This window comes from Artibeus jamaicensis, unplaced genomic scaffold (genome assembly GCF_021234435.1).
Source record: "Artibeus jamaicensis isolate MK-2021 breed Jamaican fruit bat unplaced genomic scaffold, CSHL_Jam_final scaffold_1283, whole genome shotgun sequence".
In the NCBI taxonomy this organism is placed as follows: domain Eukaryota; kingdom Metazoa; phylum Chordata; class Mammalia; order Chiroptera; family Phyllostomidae; genus Artibeus; species Artibeus jamaicensis.
In genome coordinates this window covers 11,082,858-11,100,000 of record NW_026522028.1, presented here as the reverse complement: position 1 = coordinate 11,100,000, position 17,143 = coordinate 11,082,858, and the positions used below count along the sequence as shown (strand labels likewise).

The 17,143-nt window shown below is 40.2% G+C and overlaps 1 protein-coding gene across 3 annotated transcripts in view; it reads left to right on the top strand.

The window, feature by feature from the left end:
• POLA1 (DNA polymerase alpha 1, catalytic subunit) overlaps positions 1-17,143 on the top strand; it is a 303,248-nt gene that overhangs the window by 235,831 nt on the left and 50,274 nt on the right. For all 3 annotated transcript variants that reach the window (XM_037142925.2, XM_053655776.1, XM_037142924.2), the window contains one exon: positions 349-445. In XM_037142925.2, the coding sequence (XP_036998820.2) occupies positions 349-445 (97 nt within the window). The remainder of the gene's footprint in view (positions 1-348; positions 446-17,143) is intronic.

Here is a 17,143-nt window from a genome sequence, read left to right as displayed (position 1 = left end):
AGTACTTTTCACAATTAACAGTGCGAGTTGGCACAGCCGCATAGGAATTTGCAGTTTGACAAAATCAGTTTTTGACAGCAGGAGTAATCAGTCTGCAGCTTCACAAGTAGTAATCTATGATCGAAGTGGCAGGATTCATTCTGAACTATGAATGGTGTGTACGCTGTATGAGGGGGACAAACCATCAGTATGATTCTCCTCTTTTTAGTAACTCCCCTTCTTTAAAAAAAAAAAAAAAACCCTCCTTGATGCGGACGTTGAAAGTAAGGAATATACTCTGCTGAGACTGATCTCTGTCACTCCCCCCTCCCCGATAGTCGTATTCATTTATTTTCTGTTATATTACAGTATTCTGACAAGTCCCTGTACACCCAGCTGTGCTTTTACCGGTACATTTTTGATGTGGACTATGCACTGGAGAAACTTACTACCGATCAAGAGAAAGGTACGTTAAAATACTGTAATTACCTTTGAGTTTAAAGTGGAAATTTGCATCATAAAAGCCAGACCTACTGTGTCAGGCTGTTCACACAGCATCACACTGCTGTCTCAGAAGCAGGCCGTGGGGGCCCTCTGAGCACAGGCATCCCCTGCATGAGGGGCGGTGGCGCAGGAATTCCCGGCTTGGGCCCCCGCAGCCCATCTCACATTATTCTCTAGTAAAGCAGGGCTTCAGGGGAGGAACCGTACAAAAAAAGGATTCTTTAAATGCTATATTTTGAAAATGCTATTTTCTGTAGAGTTTAGTAATTGTAATAAAGTAAGCATAGGCAGCGTGATCATTGGGCCTGCAAAAACCAGGTATTAGCGCCCATAAAATAGACCTGGAGTGTGTCTGTGCTGTTCACCAAAAGCCTAGGTTCACTTTGCAAGAGAGAGGGATAAAATGAAGTTCTTTTATTGATTCCGTCCTATGAGGGCATATAGGTGGGTCCGCCCAGGTGATCAGCCGCTGCCAGTAACCTTCACACAAGACTTGCAGGCACTGTGGGGCTTAATGGGCCTGGGAAAAGCTTTGTTACATAACTTAAAAAGTGTTTGAAAATGTCATGACAAGTGCATATTTTTTTTTCTTCCTAGCTCAAAGTCACATTGACATCTTTTCTATTACCTGTAAAAAATAAAAAAAGGCAAATGTACACATTTTTCTGATTAGTTACCTACAGAGTATTTATATTGTTTGTCAGGGAATATGAAATCAGCGTGTTGTTGGTCAGTGTTAGGGGTAGAGGCAACCTCCAGAACATATGGAAACCTATACAAATACTGCTGGATTTCCTCATGTAAGAATCCCCATGCTACTCTTGATTTGGTCTTAATGGTTTATAGTTCTCTTCATACTTGACTTCCATTTTCCCATCTACAAGATGGGCTAGAGATTATTTTTTTTAATGCCTTGACTTACATGGTTTTGCTGTCCTTGAGTATAAAACACTTTGTGACTGATGGAGTAGGTGGTTCTGATATTATTAGTGTCTTGTCTTTAGATATTCAACAAGATCTCAGACTGTCTCCACAACATATTTTCAGTGAACGAGTGAAATTTATATAGAGAAAAAAATTCCTTCTGTCCATTAATAACTAGGTTTTTCAACTTTCATTCATGGCTGGTGTCTAGCCCATGTTTAGTTGCAGTATTATTAGCTCTTTCTCTTTCCCCCAAGGACGTTTCCTTAAGGCCCTTATGAGCTGAGAGAATTAAGTAGGGATTCTGTGATGAGTCCATTGTATGGAGTCCATTGCATGAGTCCAACTCTTATCCGAGGGTCTGAATCAGTCTCACAATTAGCAGTTTTCCAAGGTCTGGTGATTCTTGGAGCCATATAGGAGTGACCTGGAAAATCACTGGAGACTTGCCCTGGCTTTTTTTTTTTTAATTTAAGATTTTGTTTATTTATCTTTAGAGGAGAAGGGAAGGAGAGAGGGAGAGAAATATCACTGTATGGTTGCCTCTTATGCATCCCCTGCTGGGAACTGGCCTGAAACCCAGGCATGTGCCCTGACTGGGAATCGAGCTGCTTTCCTCTGGTTCGCAGGCCCATGCTCAAGCCACTAAACTACAGCAGTCAGGGCATTGCCCTGTCTTTTTAGAGAACCTTAAGAAGTGTTCGTTTCTGTACCAGAAAATATGAGGGGATAGAGCAGGCACATGGAAGCTTCTTGCTTGGCCAAAGGGGATAGTTGTTGACAGAATCTGTTTACCGACATGATTTACTGCAGTTCCATTTCACACATTTCAGAATAGGGACCCCTTTTTTTTGTTATTTGCTTCTGATAAATACACTCTCCAGGAGTTTAGGGCCCAAATGGCACTAAGTGAATTATTGATGGGTTCTTTTACATGTCAGAAGTCTAAAGAAAACACAGCAAGAGAAGAGTACAGAATGTATGTCTGTTAGAAGGAACTCCACATAATGTTCCACAGCTTTTTGTTTTATTTATGGAATTTTAATTATTGGAGCTATTTTCTCTTTGAGCTTACTTCTGCTTATTTATTATTCCTAAATTGCGGTTTAGGAATGAGTGAATTAGCTGAAATTTCCTTGTTCAGGGTGTTTTCAGATCACTCAGTAATGCTTAGTGGTGTTAGGGTACTTGTTAATGATTGGATATAAACTGGATTCCTGGGTTGTGCTTATCTGTGGTCCTACCAAGTGACATCGAAGAGCTCTCTCTCTTTAGAGCCACCTATGGGCATGTAAAAACCTAAATCCATGGATGCCACACCCAGAGATTCTAATTTGGGTATGAGTTGGAGTTTAAGAAGTTCAGCTTTTTGGAAGGTCACCCAGACAATTCTGACATAGAGCCAGGGGTGAGAAGGCCTGTCCTGGGCACTCTTGAACCCATCAGCTACATAGTTTCTAAGTACAAGAGAACTGAACACAGGTTGTAGTCCACCGGGAACCATTGGAGAACAAGAATATTCTTAGAGTCATTAGGCGAACCATGACAGGGAAAACTTCCATAAATGTAAATTAATTGAACATGCATTAAAAATCACTCCTTACTTTATAAGCCAAAGTGAAATTGCTCTCTTCTGACTTGCTGTTCAAGGGCGACTTGCTATAAAAATGAATTGAAACTGTGCAATCCACAGGGCAGGTCTGTTCCATCTGGACCAAAGCCAGAACCTCCATAGATGTGAACATCAAAAGTCCTGTGCAGAATGACAGTCGTTCTACATTACTGAGAATGGAATCTTAGCATCATCTGCCAACAGTGCCCTAGAACTGGCGCAGGAACTATTTACCATAGACTCTCCTTTACTGTCAGTACCTAGCAGCATCTCCTTCACTGAGATTGTTTTACCATTTCCATTATAGAAGCCCGTATTTTAGGGTTGCAACTGGGCAGCGGTTTTAATTTTGGTTTGAAACTTGGCAGTGTGACTTGGAAAAAACACATACAAATTATTTGAAAGAGGTTTTATTTATTGTTATGGTGTAAAATAGCACTTGTCAAAGCTTTTTCCTGTGCCTTGCTTTCAAATGAAAGTTAACAGGCCATTAGTCCATAACATGAATGAACCCAATTTGGTATTTTTCCCTTCCCTCTAACATGGTAAAGGACTGTTACTCACTTTGGCAAAGTGTTGACTGCCTGCTCACTGTAACTACATAATATTTGTAAAATCTTATTTCTGTGTGACTTTTGCATTGTTATTATAAGTGCTCCAGAATGTAACAAGAAGGCATAATAGACCAGGAGGAAGTTTTAGAGGAACATGGTGGCAGTGTGTGAAGTAAAAACCCATTTCCACAATGGCAGCACATTATGGTCCCCTAGGACTGCCTCATCGCATGGGGCCTTGGCCTAAGTAGGGATAAGTGAACAGTTTGGGGAAGACTTGAATCACTTCAAGACTGTGCCCGGTTGTCTCAAGTAAGTCTGCTTTTAAAATTCAGGAGGAAAAAGGAATCTTTTCTCAGCTGAGCCTTGTTTACTTATTCAGCAACAGGAAAAACAGTACATCGTATATTTCCTATTATGTGTTCAGGGCCACCCCGGATGTCTGAGGAACAAAGGTAGCCAATGCTCCCTGCCCTGGAGGAGCTTCAAATCCACTGGGAACAGTCAGGTTCAGCAACAGCTAAGTGTGATAAACCCCCAACGTGGTCAAATGTTTTTGGAAGTAAAGAGAGGGAGCCACTGGCCCTGGCCAGGTAGCCTGCTTGGTTAGAGGGTTCTCCCAAAACGCCAAGGTTGTGGGTTTGATCCCCGGTCAGGACTCATACAGGAGTCAACCAATGAATGCATGAATAAGTGGAACAACAAATTGATGGTTTTCTCTCTCCCCCCTTCCCTCCCGCCCTCCCCCTCCCTCTTTCTGTCTCTAAAATCAATAATAATAAAAGAGAGGGAGCCACGAATTGCCTTTTTAAATAGATGTTATTGTTAGAGCAGCTTTAGGTTCACAGCAGAATTAAACGGGAGATACAAAGGTTTCCCATGCCCCTCTGCCCCCACATATACACAGCCACCCTCATTATTAACGTCCCGCTCGAGTGGGACATTTGTTACAGTTGATGAACCTGCATTGACATATTATCACCCACTGTCCATAGTTTCCTTAGGGGTCACTCGTGGTGTTGGTCATTCTGCAAATTTGGTCAAATGTATAATGACATATATCACTATTATAGTATCATAAAGAATAGTTTCACTGCCCTAAAACTCATCTGTGCTCTTCCCTTCCCCTGACCCCTGGCAACCACTGTTGACTCTCTCCACAGTTTTGCCTTTTCCAAAATGTTGTGTGCAGTTGACCCAGGAACGACAACACGGGTTAGGGGTGCTGAGCCCCGCACCCCCTGCCTCCGTGCAGTTGAAAAATCTACATATAACTTCTTACATCCTCAAGACTTAACTACTAGTTGCCTACTGTTGACTAGAATCCTACCACTAACAGAAAGGGTCAATTAACGCATATTTTGTGCATTTCAAGCCCGTGTTGTCCAAGGGTCAGCTATAGTTAGAATCAGATAGTATGTAGCCCTTTCACATTAGCTTCTTTTACTTAGTAAGATGCATTTTAAGTTTCCTCCGTGTCTTTTCATGGCTCAGTAACTCACTTCCCTTTAGCACTGAGTAATCCGAGTAATATTCCATTGTCAGGGTGTACCACAGTTTATCCATTCACCTACGGAAGGACATTTTGGTCCTTTCCAAGCTTTGGCAATGATTAATAAATCAGCGATAAATATCTGTGCGCAGGTTTTTGTGTGGACATAAATTTTCAACTTCTTTGGGTAAATACCAAGCAGAGTGATTGCTGCATCTTATGGTTAAGTGTACGTTTAGTTTCATACGAAACTGCCCAACTGGCTTCCGAAGCGGCTGTGCCGCTTTGCATTCCCACTGGCAGTGACCGAGAGTTCCTGGTGCTCCGCAGCCTCACCAGCATTTGGAGTTGTCAGTGTTCCAGGTTTTGTCCCTTCTGATAGGAGCGTAGTGATATCTCACTGTTGCTGTACCTTGCATTTCCCCGATGGCATATGATATGGAGCATCTTTTCATAGCATTATGTGCCATTTGTATGTCTTCTCTGGTGAGGTGTGTTTTGGCCCCCCCCCCTTTTTAAAATCAACTTGTTTGTTTTCCTACTGTTGTGTCTTAACAGTTCTTTGTATGTTTTGGATAACAGCCCTTTATTATTATGACACTGAGTATGAACTGTTCATGTGTTTTGCAAATATCTTCTCCCACCTTGAGGCTCCCCTTTTTATTCTTTGAACACTAATTGCCGTTTCACTTTGGTGTATGAACTTTCCTTATTGCTAAAAAAGCAAAGCCAAAAAATAAACCACACTTTTATTTTCTGTTCCCATTCTCTCACCAGCTGCTTGTCTCCTCTTATTCTGTGCCGTCTATTTGTAGTAAGATGGTATGAGTCTGCTGTGCCAGCCATAGCGGTACCACAGACCGGGTAGCTTAACCAACAGAAATGTATTCCCTGACAGTTCTGGACGCTAGCAGCCTCAGATCCAGGTGTCGGCAGGGTTGGTTTCTTCTGAGGCCCCTCTCCTTGGCTTATAAATGGGCCATCTTGTCCATCCTCATGTAGTCTTCCCTGTGTGTGTGTGTCCTAATCTCTTCTTACAAGGACAGCAGTCCTGTTGGTTTAGGTCCCACCCTGGTGACCTCATTTTAACTTAATTCCCTCTTTAATGGCCCAATCTCCAAATATCACAGTCTGAGGTACGTACTATGGGTTAGGAATTCACCCCCCCCCCATTCAATATGAATTGGTGGAGGGACACAATTCAGCCCCTAACAGATGGTCTTTGTGGGTTTTTCTCTAACCCCCTTTGAACATGTTGCGTTTGTCTCTGCCAGAATTGAAACACCAGGATTTAGAGCTCTGTGTTGAAGAAAGCAATCAGAGCTACAGGATAAAGGTTGGCGAAAACACGGTGCTTTAACCTTGGCCAGACGAGAAGCATCTGTTAGGAAGCTCAGTTGCTCAATAGAGCCCCTTCAGACATAGAAGGACTGTTCTTCAGGTCAGTCCTGTTTCCTGCAAAGGGATTCAGGCAGCCTAGAGGGCCCGGCCTACTGAGCAGCACCTGTCAAGTTGCTCTGCTCCTCACCCCTCTCAGCCAGAAATCTCCGAGTCACCTACCCTTTTGAGCTTTGTTCCCATCTGCTTGCCTCTCCTTTTTTTTCGTAAACGTTTCCATTCCTTGCTCTTCTGTCTTTTCTCTATGCCAATGGTAACATCTATAGGCCCTTGTTGTTTTCATTCATGTCACCCAGAACTGGGCTGTCCCTTTGTAAGGTACTTTTACAGTTCTTCTCATCCTTTCAGATGTCTAGCACAGGCCCTCGCAACAGCCTTGTGAGGTAGCAATGGATTGTGGCCCACTGTGTTGGTGAAGAAATTGAGTTACGTAATATAAACTCCTCAGCATCCTGATAGCACCCTGTAAGTGCCGTTCTCACAGGGCTTACCCTGAGCTGTTTTGACTTTCTCTTCCACTGAGTTCATTGGGGCAGAGGGTTATGTCTTGTTTATCTGTGCTTTGCCCACTGGAGCCAGCTCGCTAAATTTGCTGAAAGAATTCTTAGTGGAAAATAAGTCCACACAAGTGACTTCAAGGATTTGGGAGGGATTAGCCCTGTGAAGCAGTTCTGTCCATGAATGGAGGGCAGTGTGCAGTAACATTCTAGAGCCTCCTATATTGCTTGGCTTGACCCAAGTGTGCCATAAATTAATGCCACTGAAGTTCTTGGACATTTTCAGGTTTCGATATCTGTCATCACTCTGCGAGTGATACTAAAGACAAATGACGTAGTGTCTCTCATTTTGCCGGTGCCAAATTTGAATTGAATCCAAAGAATGTCCACTTAACTAGTAAGTGAGCCAAGCTGACTGCCCCTCACCCACACAGATACCAGGGTCCTGTTTTCTGCTCACCATCAGCTAAATAGTCCACTCATGAAGTGGTAATAATTGTCTGCTTCGTGGAAAACGGGGACCTATGAGACAGACAATAGCTAGTACTGAGAAGCAAAAGAATCTTTAGGAAGTGGTGTTTTATTGTTGTTGTTGGTGGTGGTGGTTTTTAATCAGAAAATAGGAGTTTTGTGGAAGAAATTATGCTGTAGTGTATATGGATATTTGGAGCTTTCTAAGGGTCTCAAGACAGGTGCTTTCAATGTTAAGTATTTTGACTGTTATTTCCTGCAGTGCTAACACGAAAGCAGGAGAGTTTTATCACTGCTAGAAGTAGTACCGAAGTAAGTAGCAGAGACCCCTGTAGTCCTTTCAGATCCAGTTGACATTCTTAGAATTTACTTTGTTAAAACCTCACAAGGCAATAAAAAGAAGGCAGTGTCAGAGCCTATCTGGTCCCATTCTTCTTTTATCCCTTCGTAAAGCCCATGGCTTACTTTTTTGTAAAAAAATTATTGGCTACTAGAAATGAGCCTTTTCTCTGTTTTTAAATAACTGATAACAGGTAAAACACACACAAAACAATTCACGCCTATCAAATACATATAAAAATGAAGGTAGAAATCCACTAAGCATCCATTCATGCTTAAAATTTTATTTTTCCTCATTGTGAAAAATTTCTTTAGAAAAGTATATTTCAAAATGGGTAACAAATTATTTTTCTTTCTCTCAGTTTCTTTAAAATAAAAATGATCAGAGGCTTGTTTTAAGTTATTCCTTTGAATTGGGACAACTGTAATAGAATAACAGTAAAAATTATTTAGTAGAGCATAGTTAGCTATCTGTTTATGATTAGGAAGTGATTGTGGAAACAAAGAATTTTGATAATAGAAAAAGTGGCTCACATAATCCCAAGCTTCTGGGGCTTTTTGTTGTGATGTTATTGTTAGATATTATATAATTTCAGTCTTTTTAAAAAAGATTTCATTTAGCCCTGGCTGGTGTAGCTCAGTGGATTGAGCGTGGGCCTGTGAACCAGATAGTCGCGGTTCGATTCCCAGTCAAGGCACATGCCTGGGTTGCAGGCCAGTTCCCAGCAGGGGACGCACAAAAGGCAACCATACATTGATGTTTCTCTCCCTCTCTCCTTCCCTTCCCCTCTAAAGATAAATAAATAAAATCTTTAAAAAATTTTAATTTAAAAAAGATTTCATTTATTTATTTTTAGAGAGAAGGGAAGGAAGAGAAAAAGAAGGGGAGGAAAACATCAGTGTGTGGTTGCCTCTAGCACATCCCCTACTGGGGAGATGGCCTGCAACCCAGGCATGTGCCCTGACTGGGAATTGAACCCGTGACACTTTGGTTCACAGGCCCACGCTCAATCCACTGAGCCATACCAGCCAGGGCCTTATAGTTTCATCTTTCATGACTTAAAGAAATACTGACAACGTAATGTTAAAGCCCAAAACTAAGTAATCATTATGATTCAAATTTGTAGTTTATATGCAAGGTGGAAAAATTAGTTAGAAACACTAATTATTTATACTTGTTATCTCTGCATGGATTGTAATTTTTATTTTCTCCTTTATACTTGTATGTACTTGCAAAGTTATCTAATCTGAGCATATATCGCTTTTACAACAAGAAACAAATTATAAGTACTGAAGATTTACAAAGAAATATTCTAGTCAACTTGCAATAATTCTTTAAATAACTTAGCAGCTAAGGGAGAAAAATCACATACAGATGACCCCAAACCAGCTGTTTTTCTCTGTGCCTTCTTTTTTTCCAAGATAAACCGAAGACCTTGTTACTCAGCGCATGATCTGTATACCAGCAGCCTAGGCATCACCTGGGAATTTGTTAGAAATGCAAAATAGCAGGCCCTCCCCAGACAGACCCACTGCATCAGCATCTGCATTTTAACAAGATCCTCAGGTGATTCCTAGACACAGAAAGTTTGCAAAACACTGATCCGAGGCACCCTCCCTTCTTAATATCTAAGGCCCGTTTCCATTTCATTCATTCCTTGATCAGAGGCATCCTATTGGTAAAACTTTAAAAAGACAAATGTGCAGACTACAGAAGGCCTCCCCAGATTTAGAGTTGGTATGACAACCTAGTCTTTTGAAATATATTCTGAAATTAAGCTTAAGCATGTAATGGCCCTAACTAGGGCAGGAGCAAGGCAGCTGTGGGTGGCAAGAAAGCACACGTTCTTCCAGTTTGTTTCTTCCTAACTAGAAGGAACAAGGGAGAAGTGCGTGAGGTTTTTTTTTTTTACACCCGCTTCATATGAGGGCCACACTGTATGTGCCCAGGGTAAAGTTTCACCCAGTCACCGGGTTCTGGGCCTCATGACAACATTGTTTCAGCTCATTTGTAAAGCTTTCAAGACATCAACCCACATTTGTTTTTGGAAATGAAAACAAGATTGTTTCTTATTTTGCTCCTAAGAAGTTTCCTTTGGAATTTACTTTTCCTGCTGTTGCTGACTTTTCTGTTCTATTTTTACGCTCAGAACAAAGACAATAAAGTCGATGTTCACCGATGGCAACATGGAGTCCTCTTCACACAGCTTGTTTTTTTTACCTGTCTGAATACCGCCAGTTTTGTTTTTGTGTTGTGTTTTCACTGCAGACGGCTTTACATTGTGACAGAAGAGAAGTGACAGTTTTTAGGAAATTGTCACCATGGTTGCTTTGCCCATAGTGGAGGGGTGTTGGCTCTGCACCTTTCCTGTCGTCCTCTTTAGGATAGCTGAAGTAGCGTGTGAAAGGTGCCATCTATTTGGGCAGCAAACTCTGGATTCTAATCACCGCCTCTCTTTAAGCCCATTTCTGTAAATATGCACTCAACTTTTGCACTTCAGTGCTCTTCTAGGCATGCTATGATAACAGATGTGTTATTAAGTTTTATAAACTCTTTTCCCGTTTTGTCTTTTAAGTGGCAGGTTCCTAGTCTCCTTTGTAGTGACAAGTACAGCGACACAACAAGGACACCAGTGGCTCAGTGTCCAGGTGATAATGCTATGGTCGGTGGGCTTCATCTGCAAAACATGTTGTCATTTTCTGAGTGTAGAGAGTTGTGAAAAGCTGATAAGATTTTTTTTCCCAGGTACTTTTAAAAAATATACTTCAATCACCGGTGAGGGAAAAATATTAAGCAATTTTCAAGCAGTTAGACCATAATGTGAGCTAATCACTTTATTTTGAAGAAAAGTATTTTTTAAACAGTTGAGCTAGTGAATTTACTTTTAAAATGTATTGTGCTTACACAGTACATGGTTTTATTTCCATGATGTTTTTTACTACATAATTATACATCTTAATTACGTAATTACTATCATAATTATTATGTAATTGCATGTACTTCCACTAATTACAAAATCAGGAAGTGTAATTATCTAGTAAAAACTTTATGAAATTTCATGCACTAAAATTACTTAAAAGGCTATTCCAATGGTCTACTAGAGGCTTTCCATGGTTAGCCTTAGTCCTGACTTTAGTTTAGAACTTGAACCCAGAGGGCCAGAATAAGTACAACAACCATAAACAGACCGACACTAAATTGAGTGTTGTGATATAGGTAAGTTGGCCCTTGTTGCTTATGAATTAAAGGCAGGAAGCACTGGAATTGTTTTGTGATTATGGAGTTGTGATGAGAATGATATGTTTGATGTGTAGGTATCAGAAACACTTTCAATGGGAAAGGCAGTTCTTGCCTAGGAAAAACTTGATTACTAGAATTGACAATCAAGGCATTTAGGTTTCAAAACAGCCAGGCCTTCTGTACTTCTACAGTGTGAATAGTTGATTTAGCTATCTCTGCCTTTAAAAGCAAAATAATGCTATTATTTAAAACTATGTTTCCTTAGTTTGAGAAGGGCTTTTTCCCCCAGTTTGTGTTCATATTTACTAAAATAGGAACAAATGTATCAAAGGAACATAATCTTTTTCTACTGCTCCTTGATGCTCCTTGATGCCAGAAGCAGCTTTTGAGACATAAACATACATGCACAAACAGGTAACATCAGACCCTAAATAAAGACAAAAGGTTTAATTCAATAAAGCTATGGTTCCTTTACCATTCAAAACGACATACAAATTGCACAGTAAAACAATAGTCATGACAGCAAATTAGATATGACATCTAAATTACACTACAAAGAGAAATACCAGAACCATTTTGGGGCTGCAGGAGTCTATTTTAGCCCCGATTTAAAACCCAGTCTAGAGAATGCTTTATTGTCTAAGTAGGGTAATGTTGTATAAGACTAATTGCAGAGGTTGGTTGAATTAATTGCAGATTAATTAGGAGGAAAGGGCTTATAATATTCATGGCAGCGAAGAGAGACAGTCCTTTAAGTATCGTGATAGAATGCACTATAAGTTTTAGGAATGTTAATGTCGATACTTGTATAACATATATAATGATCTGTCTTAACATGACCTAAATAAAGGGTTAGATAGAGTTTTACTAAATGCTCTTCTCCTCCCATCCAGTGCTTTTCACTAGAAACATATTGAATCAGCTACTAAACATGTATACCAGTTACATCTTTTCAAAATGCAGCCTTAAACATTAGAAGGTTTGTAGTTTTGGGAGCAGATGACATTCCATAAGAAACACTTTCTGTGGCTTTATCACTTATTGACTTTGTGACTTTTAAACAATTGTTTAATTAATAATAAATGTGACTTTTTAAAAGTTCACAAAAGATGTGAAAACCCAACCCCACTTGCCTCAAGCAAATTAGAGGATTTATAGTCAGTCATCTAGAATTGTTTCATGTGCTCAGGGATATTTGGGATTGAAACAGATTTAGTCTGACCCTTGTATTTTTGTATTTTTGTATTTTTCTGTAGTGCTTTGAGATGATTCTTAAATTGTGTATCCTTTCCCTCTTGGAAATCTTTGGTCTTTGCTCATTTATTTAGCCCAGAATTTGTCTCCATCATTTTTTTTCTTTTTTCAAAGATTTTATTTATTTACTTTTCAGGGGTGGGGGAGAAAGAGAGGAAGAGAAACATCAACGTGTGGTTGCCTCTTGCGCACCTCCAGCTGGAGCCCCTGGCCCACAACCCAGGCATGTGCCCAGACTGGGAATCGAACCAATGACCCTTTGGTTTGCAGGCTGGCCCTCAATTCACTGAGCCACACCAGCCAGGGCTGTCTCCATTTTTTATTTGCCTTTACTCTGTTGTGATAACATTTGTTCTCAGAAGTGTTTGTGCTCCCTGAAACAGCACGTATCTCTCATACGTGTTCTTAATGTTTTGTTTTTTACCAATTGCACGGCCATATCAGAATAGCCTTTAATGGTGAAAAATTAAGTGTTTTTGCTTAGTCGTCACCTTTTGAAATACAGTGCAGATTTAATTTTTTGAACAGACTTAATGTTTACACTTACTGGCTTTTTGTTCTGTTTTGCTCTTTTTTCCTTGCTTTTCATAGAAATTAGCATATATTTTCATTATCCTCTATAATTACTTAAATTTTTAAAAATTATGTGAGGGATTGTGTTCTTGCAATATCTCCAGTTACCCAGCAGCCCCAGGCCCAGATCTGGTGTTGATTTGCATGTGATTAGCCAGTGCCCATTTATTACTTTATCCCATACTATCATGCCTATATAATAGGTGCCCCCCCATATATAGGGAACGGTGGTCGTCGATTTCACTCATTCTTAGAATAGTTCGTCCTCTAGTTGTCATGAATTTATTCAGATCCATTAGCATTCTCCTACCTTGTGGCCAACAGGACGACAACTACGCTGAATTAGTAGCCTGTCATTGAGTTCAATTGAATTAACGTTGATTGCATTCTCTCCATTAAAGCCCCTGGGAAACCTTTATCCCCTTGGTCTGTGAGCCCTGCTTGCCTTTAGCACCATCCCTTAAAGCTTACGGCTTAAACCAGCTGTGCTCACAAAAAAGATAGGTTTGCTGGCTATTTAGACATCAATGTACTTTTCTTCTTTTAAGAAATTATTGTACAACCGAAATTACAAATAGAATGGGAAAACCAGGTCTGTGTAAGTCCGATTTTCTGTTTCTCCCTTCTCCCCATCCCACCCCCGAAAATTCCTTCAGCCAGTGTTTGTTGAGTAATACGCAAAGGGCACAAGTATAAGCAAGACCTGGCTTTAGAAGTAATAATATTTCTGATTGTTTCCCTATTCATGCATTCACCTCCAAGTACCTGCTTTTTGTCAGACTTTACTCTTTGTGGAGCACATTCACATCCATGGTGTTTTACTTTTCCCATTGGATAAGGGCAGTTGACATTTCTCAGATGAAAAAACAACCTCAAAGAGATGAAATGAGCCTCCCGAGGTAACAAAGCTGAGGGGTGGGAGAGCCCAGCATTCTTTCTTCTGTGTCACAGCCACCGTGTTCTTAATCTAGTGGGAAAGCTTCAACCTGAGGGAAATCAGTTGAATACACGGGAAGGGTGTGGACGCTGTGGGGTTTCCATGGATAGCGGAGGGAAGGGGCCCTGGTGCGGATGGAATCTCAGACCTTGAAGAGTGAATGAGGTTTTAATAGGCACAGATGCACTCACGTAGTTTGAGAGTCAGATTTGTCTTTCTCGCTATTCTTTAAGTGCCCAATTTCTTATCTAGGTTTTATAAATCAAAAGAACCTCCTCCGACAAATGCATGATGATTTTAAATCATATCTGAATTGAAGGTTTAATCAAAAAGTGCTTATTAAGAGGCTGGCCTTTGTGAAGCTTTAAAACCAAGACCGGAAGCCGGAAGGCTGTTCTCTCTTCAGTCCCTCCTGTAACCACTGGTGGTACTTTGAAAGAGGTTGGCTCCTTCCTGCAGGATACATCTGTCAGAAGTGTATCAAAGTGTTTTCCTATCTTAAATAATTTAACTCAGCACATGATAATGTAAGTATTTTGACATGAAAATGTTACATACTGTGATTTATCCACTTATCTTAAAACAGAAGTCTTTAACTTTAAAAGAAAGAAGTATGGTAAGACAAAACAAACAGAAATAGGAATTAAAAAGAAATCAATGACAGACTGAATGAGTTTTATTTAGAAGATAAAAATGAAGTCCTACTAGCATTATGACCATAGAATGTAAAAATGTTTTACTTGCAACATGATTCTTTTTTTTTTTATTCTCATCATGCTGAATGTTTAGAATATAGGACCTGTTTATAAATTAAAATTTTGGCTGCTAAAGTAATTCTCATGTTTTATTGGTATATTATATATTGTCTTACCAAAAATGCAGATGCTGAAAAGTCAGTAAAATGCAAGATAAAAGAGAGAGTGTGAACCTGAGCCCACCTTCAGGAAATTATTCGGTAGAGTATACTCTGGTTGCTCTTCGAAGGCTTTATCACTTTTAACAAATGTGCCACCGTAAATTTATTAGTATGCTACAAAGAAATTTTCAAAATAATTAAGACTAAACTACACTTGTCAAAATAAATGAATGAAATACAATTTTGAATCATCCTTCTTCACTTACTGCTCATTTGCATAATTCAGTAACTTACACGGGAGTCTTGCAGTTATTGGTGAGAATTAGCAAGGTTCTGCTATTCCTTGCTGCACGGGCAGGAATTATGCTGCCGTGTAATTAGCCATTCCAGACATGGACTGACGGGAAACACCAAAGAGCACAGCAAAATCTAAAGAGACAAGGCAGGGGATCTAAAGACAAGAGACAATCAAAGACACCCAACAAACTCAAGCTGGTAGACCACAGGGAATTTTGAATGAAGCCTCTTAATTTATTTTGAGAATAAGAAATCAGTAGCATGAGAGAAATCTCAACAAGATTAGCTGACTAAGCCTACTTTAAAAAAAATATCTCTATAGTGCATGGTGCGCCAGGTTAACCACTCCTGTTTGTTAGTCTGTATACAGCTCAACAAATAGCTGGCAGAGCCTTTCACGGGCATATAGTGGCTTTCCATTCAGGTTTTCACTCTTTGAAGGAGGTCGTTTATATCAATGAGATCTGTAGATGCAAATTGCTCTCCCTATATGTGAGGGGTCACTCCTTTCACATCAGACTTGCTCATCTCTTTTATAGAGGTTTTGTTATTTTTCTACTGCACCCAAAGGAATGATGGGAATCACGCCCCCTCCAGCCCCCCATCTAACTCAGCCTCCAGATCTTTTCCCTGCACTTCTGGGAAACTTTTGTGTGCTGATCTTTGGCGGGGGGGGGGGGGGGGACACCAAGCTGTTGGCAGCAGCCTTTAGCCCTGAATCCAGAAATTTTTTTCCATCATTTAACATGAAATATCATCCCTTCAGATTTGCCTCTCTTTCTCTCCTAATTCTAAGGAAATCTCATTGCATCAGAGTGTCACTGCAACATGCTAGGGCGCGTGGGAAATTCTTGGGAGCAGTGTCCTGAAAGTGCCATTTTTAGTTTGGCTTCCAAATGATAGAAGCTCATAGAAGTTAGAGGGACAGAAAAGGAAAGGGATCAATTTAAGGGTTAGCTATGACACCCTAACTTCTGATCCCATTAGTGAAGTGGAAGGAAAGATAATATTTGTCTTCTGCTTAAGCTTTCAAAGAATCATATGTACATTCCGTAGGTTTAGCCTTAGTGCTCAGGAGTCTTAAGAAGAAGGAGTTTCGGACGCACTGTGTGAGCACTCTGTAAATATTTGTTGTTTTGTTCCTTCCTCTAGCATCTGTTCAGTGTCCAGGGCACTGACCTGGGCTCCCGAGAGGAGTGGTGAAAAGCTTGCACTCTGGAGCCAGAATGGCCAGTTCAAGTTTTGGCTTTCCACCTCTCGCTAGATAAGTAACCTTTGGGTATGTGACTTACCCCGGGCCACCTCGTCTGTACGGTTGCCATGAGAAGAGCGCCTGTCTGTCTCATGGGGTCTGAAGGCGGTGACATAAAAAAGACCTCGAACAGTGTTTGGCGCATGGTACGCATGCAGTAAATGTCAGTTTGTTTTATTACTTCTGAGAATAACACTTTGTCCAAAGCACTTATTGTAGTTACTGCATCTGAAATGGTTCCTGTAGCCCCTCATTGACCGTGTTTTGTTCATGTGTGTGTTTCCAGCATCTAACATAGCAGCAGGCATGTTTTAAATGGTTGTTTCTTACTTACCGAATGATTACGGTGTGAAAACAGGCACGGTCCCTACTCTCAGGGAGCTTAAAATCGATCCTGATAACTGTTTTAGTTTTCTTATTTATCAAAATAGCATTCACATCAGAAGTATATTAGAAAAGATGAATTTAATTCTCCTTATAAATGCTAATGGAAGGGGTTGAAAGACAAGTAATCATTTTGTTTAGCTATGTTCCTCTGGCATGTGTTCCATTAATATTAAGCAATCAGTAATAACTCTAGGCTCTTTTCTAGGGAGGGTAGAAAAATGTAGTTGTATTTGTGTGCAGAAAGTCAGCCAAACCAAGTTCCCAGATCATGTACCTTTTAGCAGAGTACTTTTATGTTAATATTTAGAAAGCCTGCCTCAAGTAGATGTTGGCCATCTCTTTTTTTTCTTAATTTAAATTTTATTTTACAATTACAATTTACACTCAATATTATTTTGTATTAGTTTCACGTGGTTATGTAATTGTATACTTTACAGAGTACCCTCCCCCTGATATTTCAAGTGCCCCCGGCACCATACATGGTTATTACAATATTATTGACTATATTCCCTATGCTGTACTTGATATCACTTTGACTGTTTTGTAACTACAGATTTGCACTTCTTTTTAAAAAAT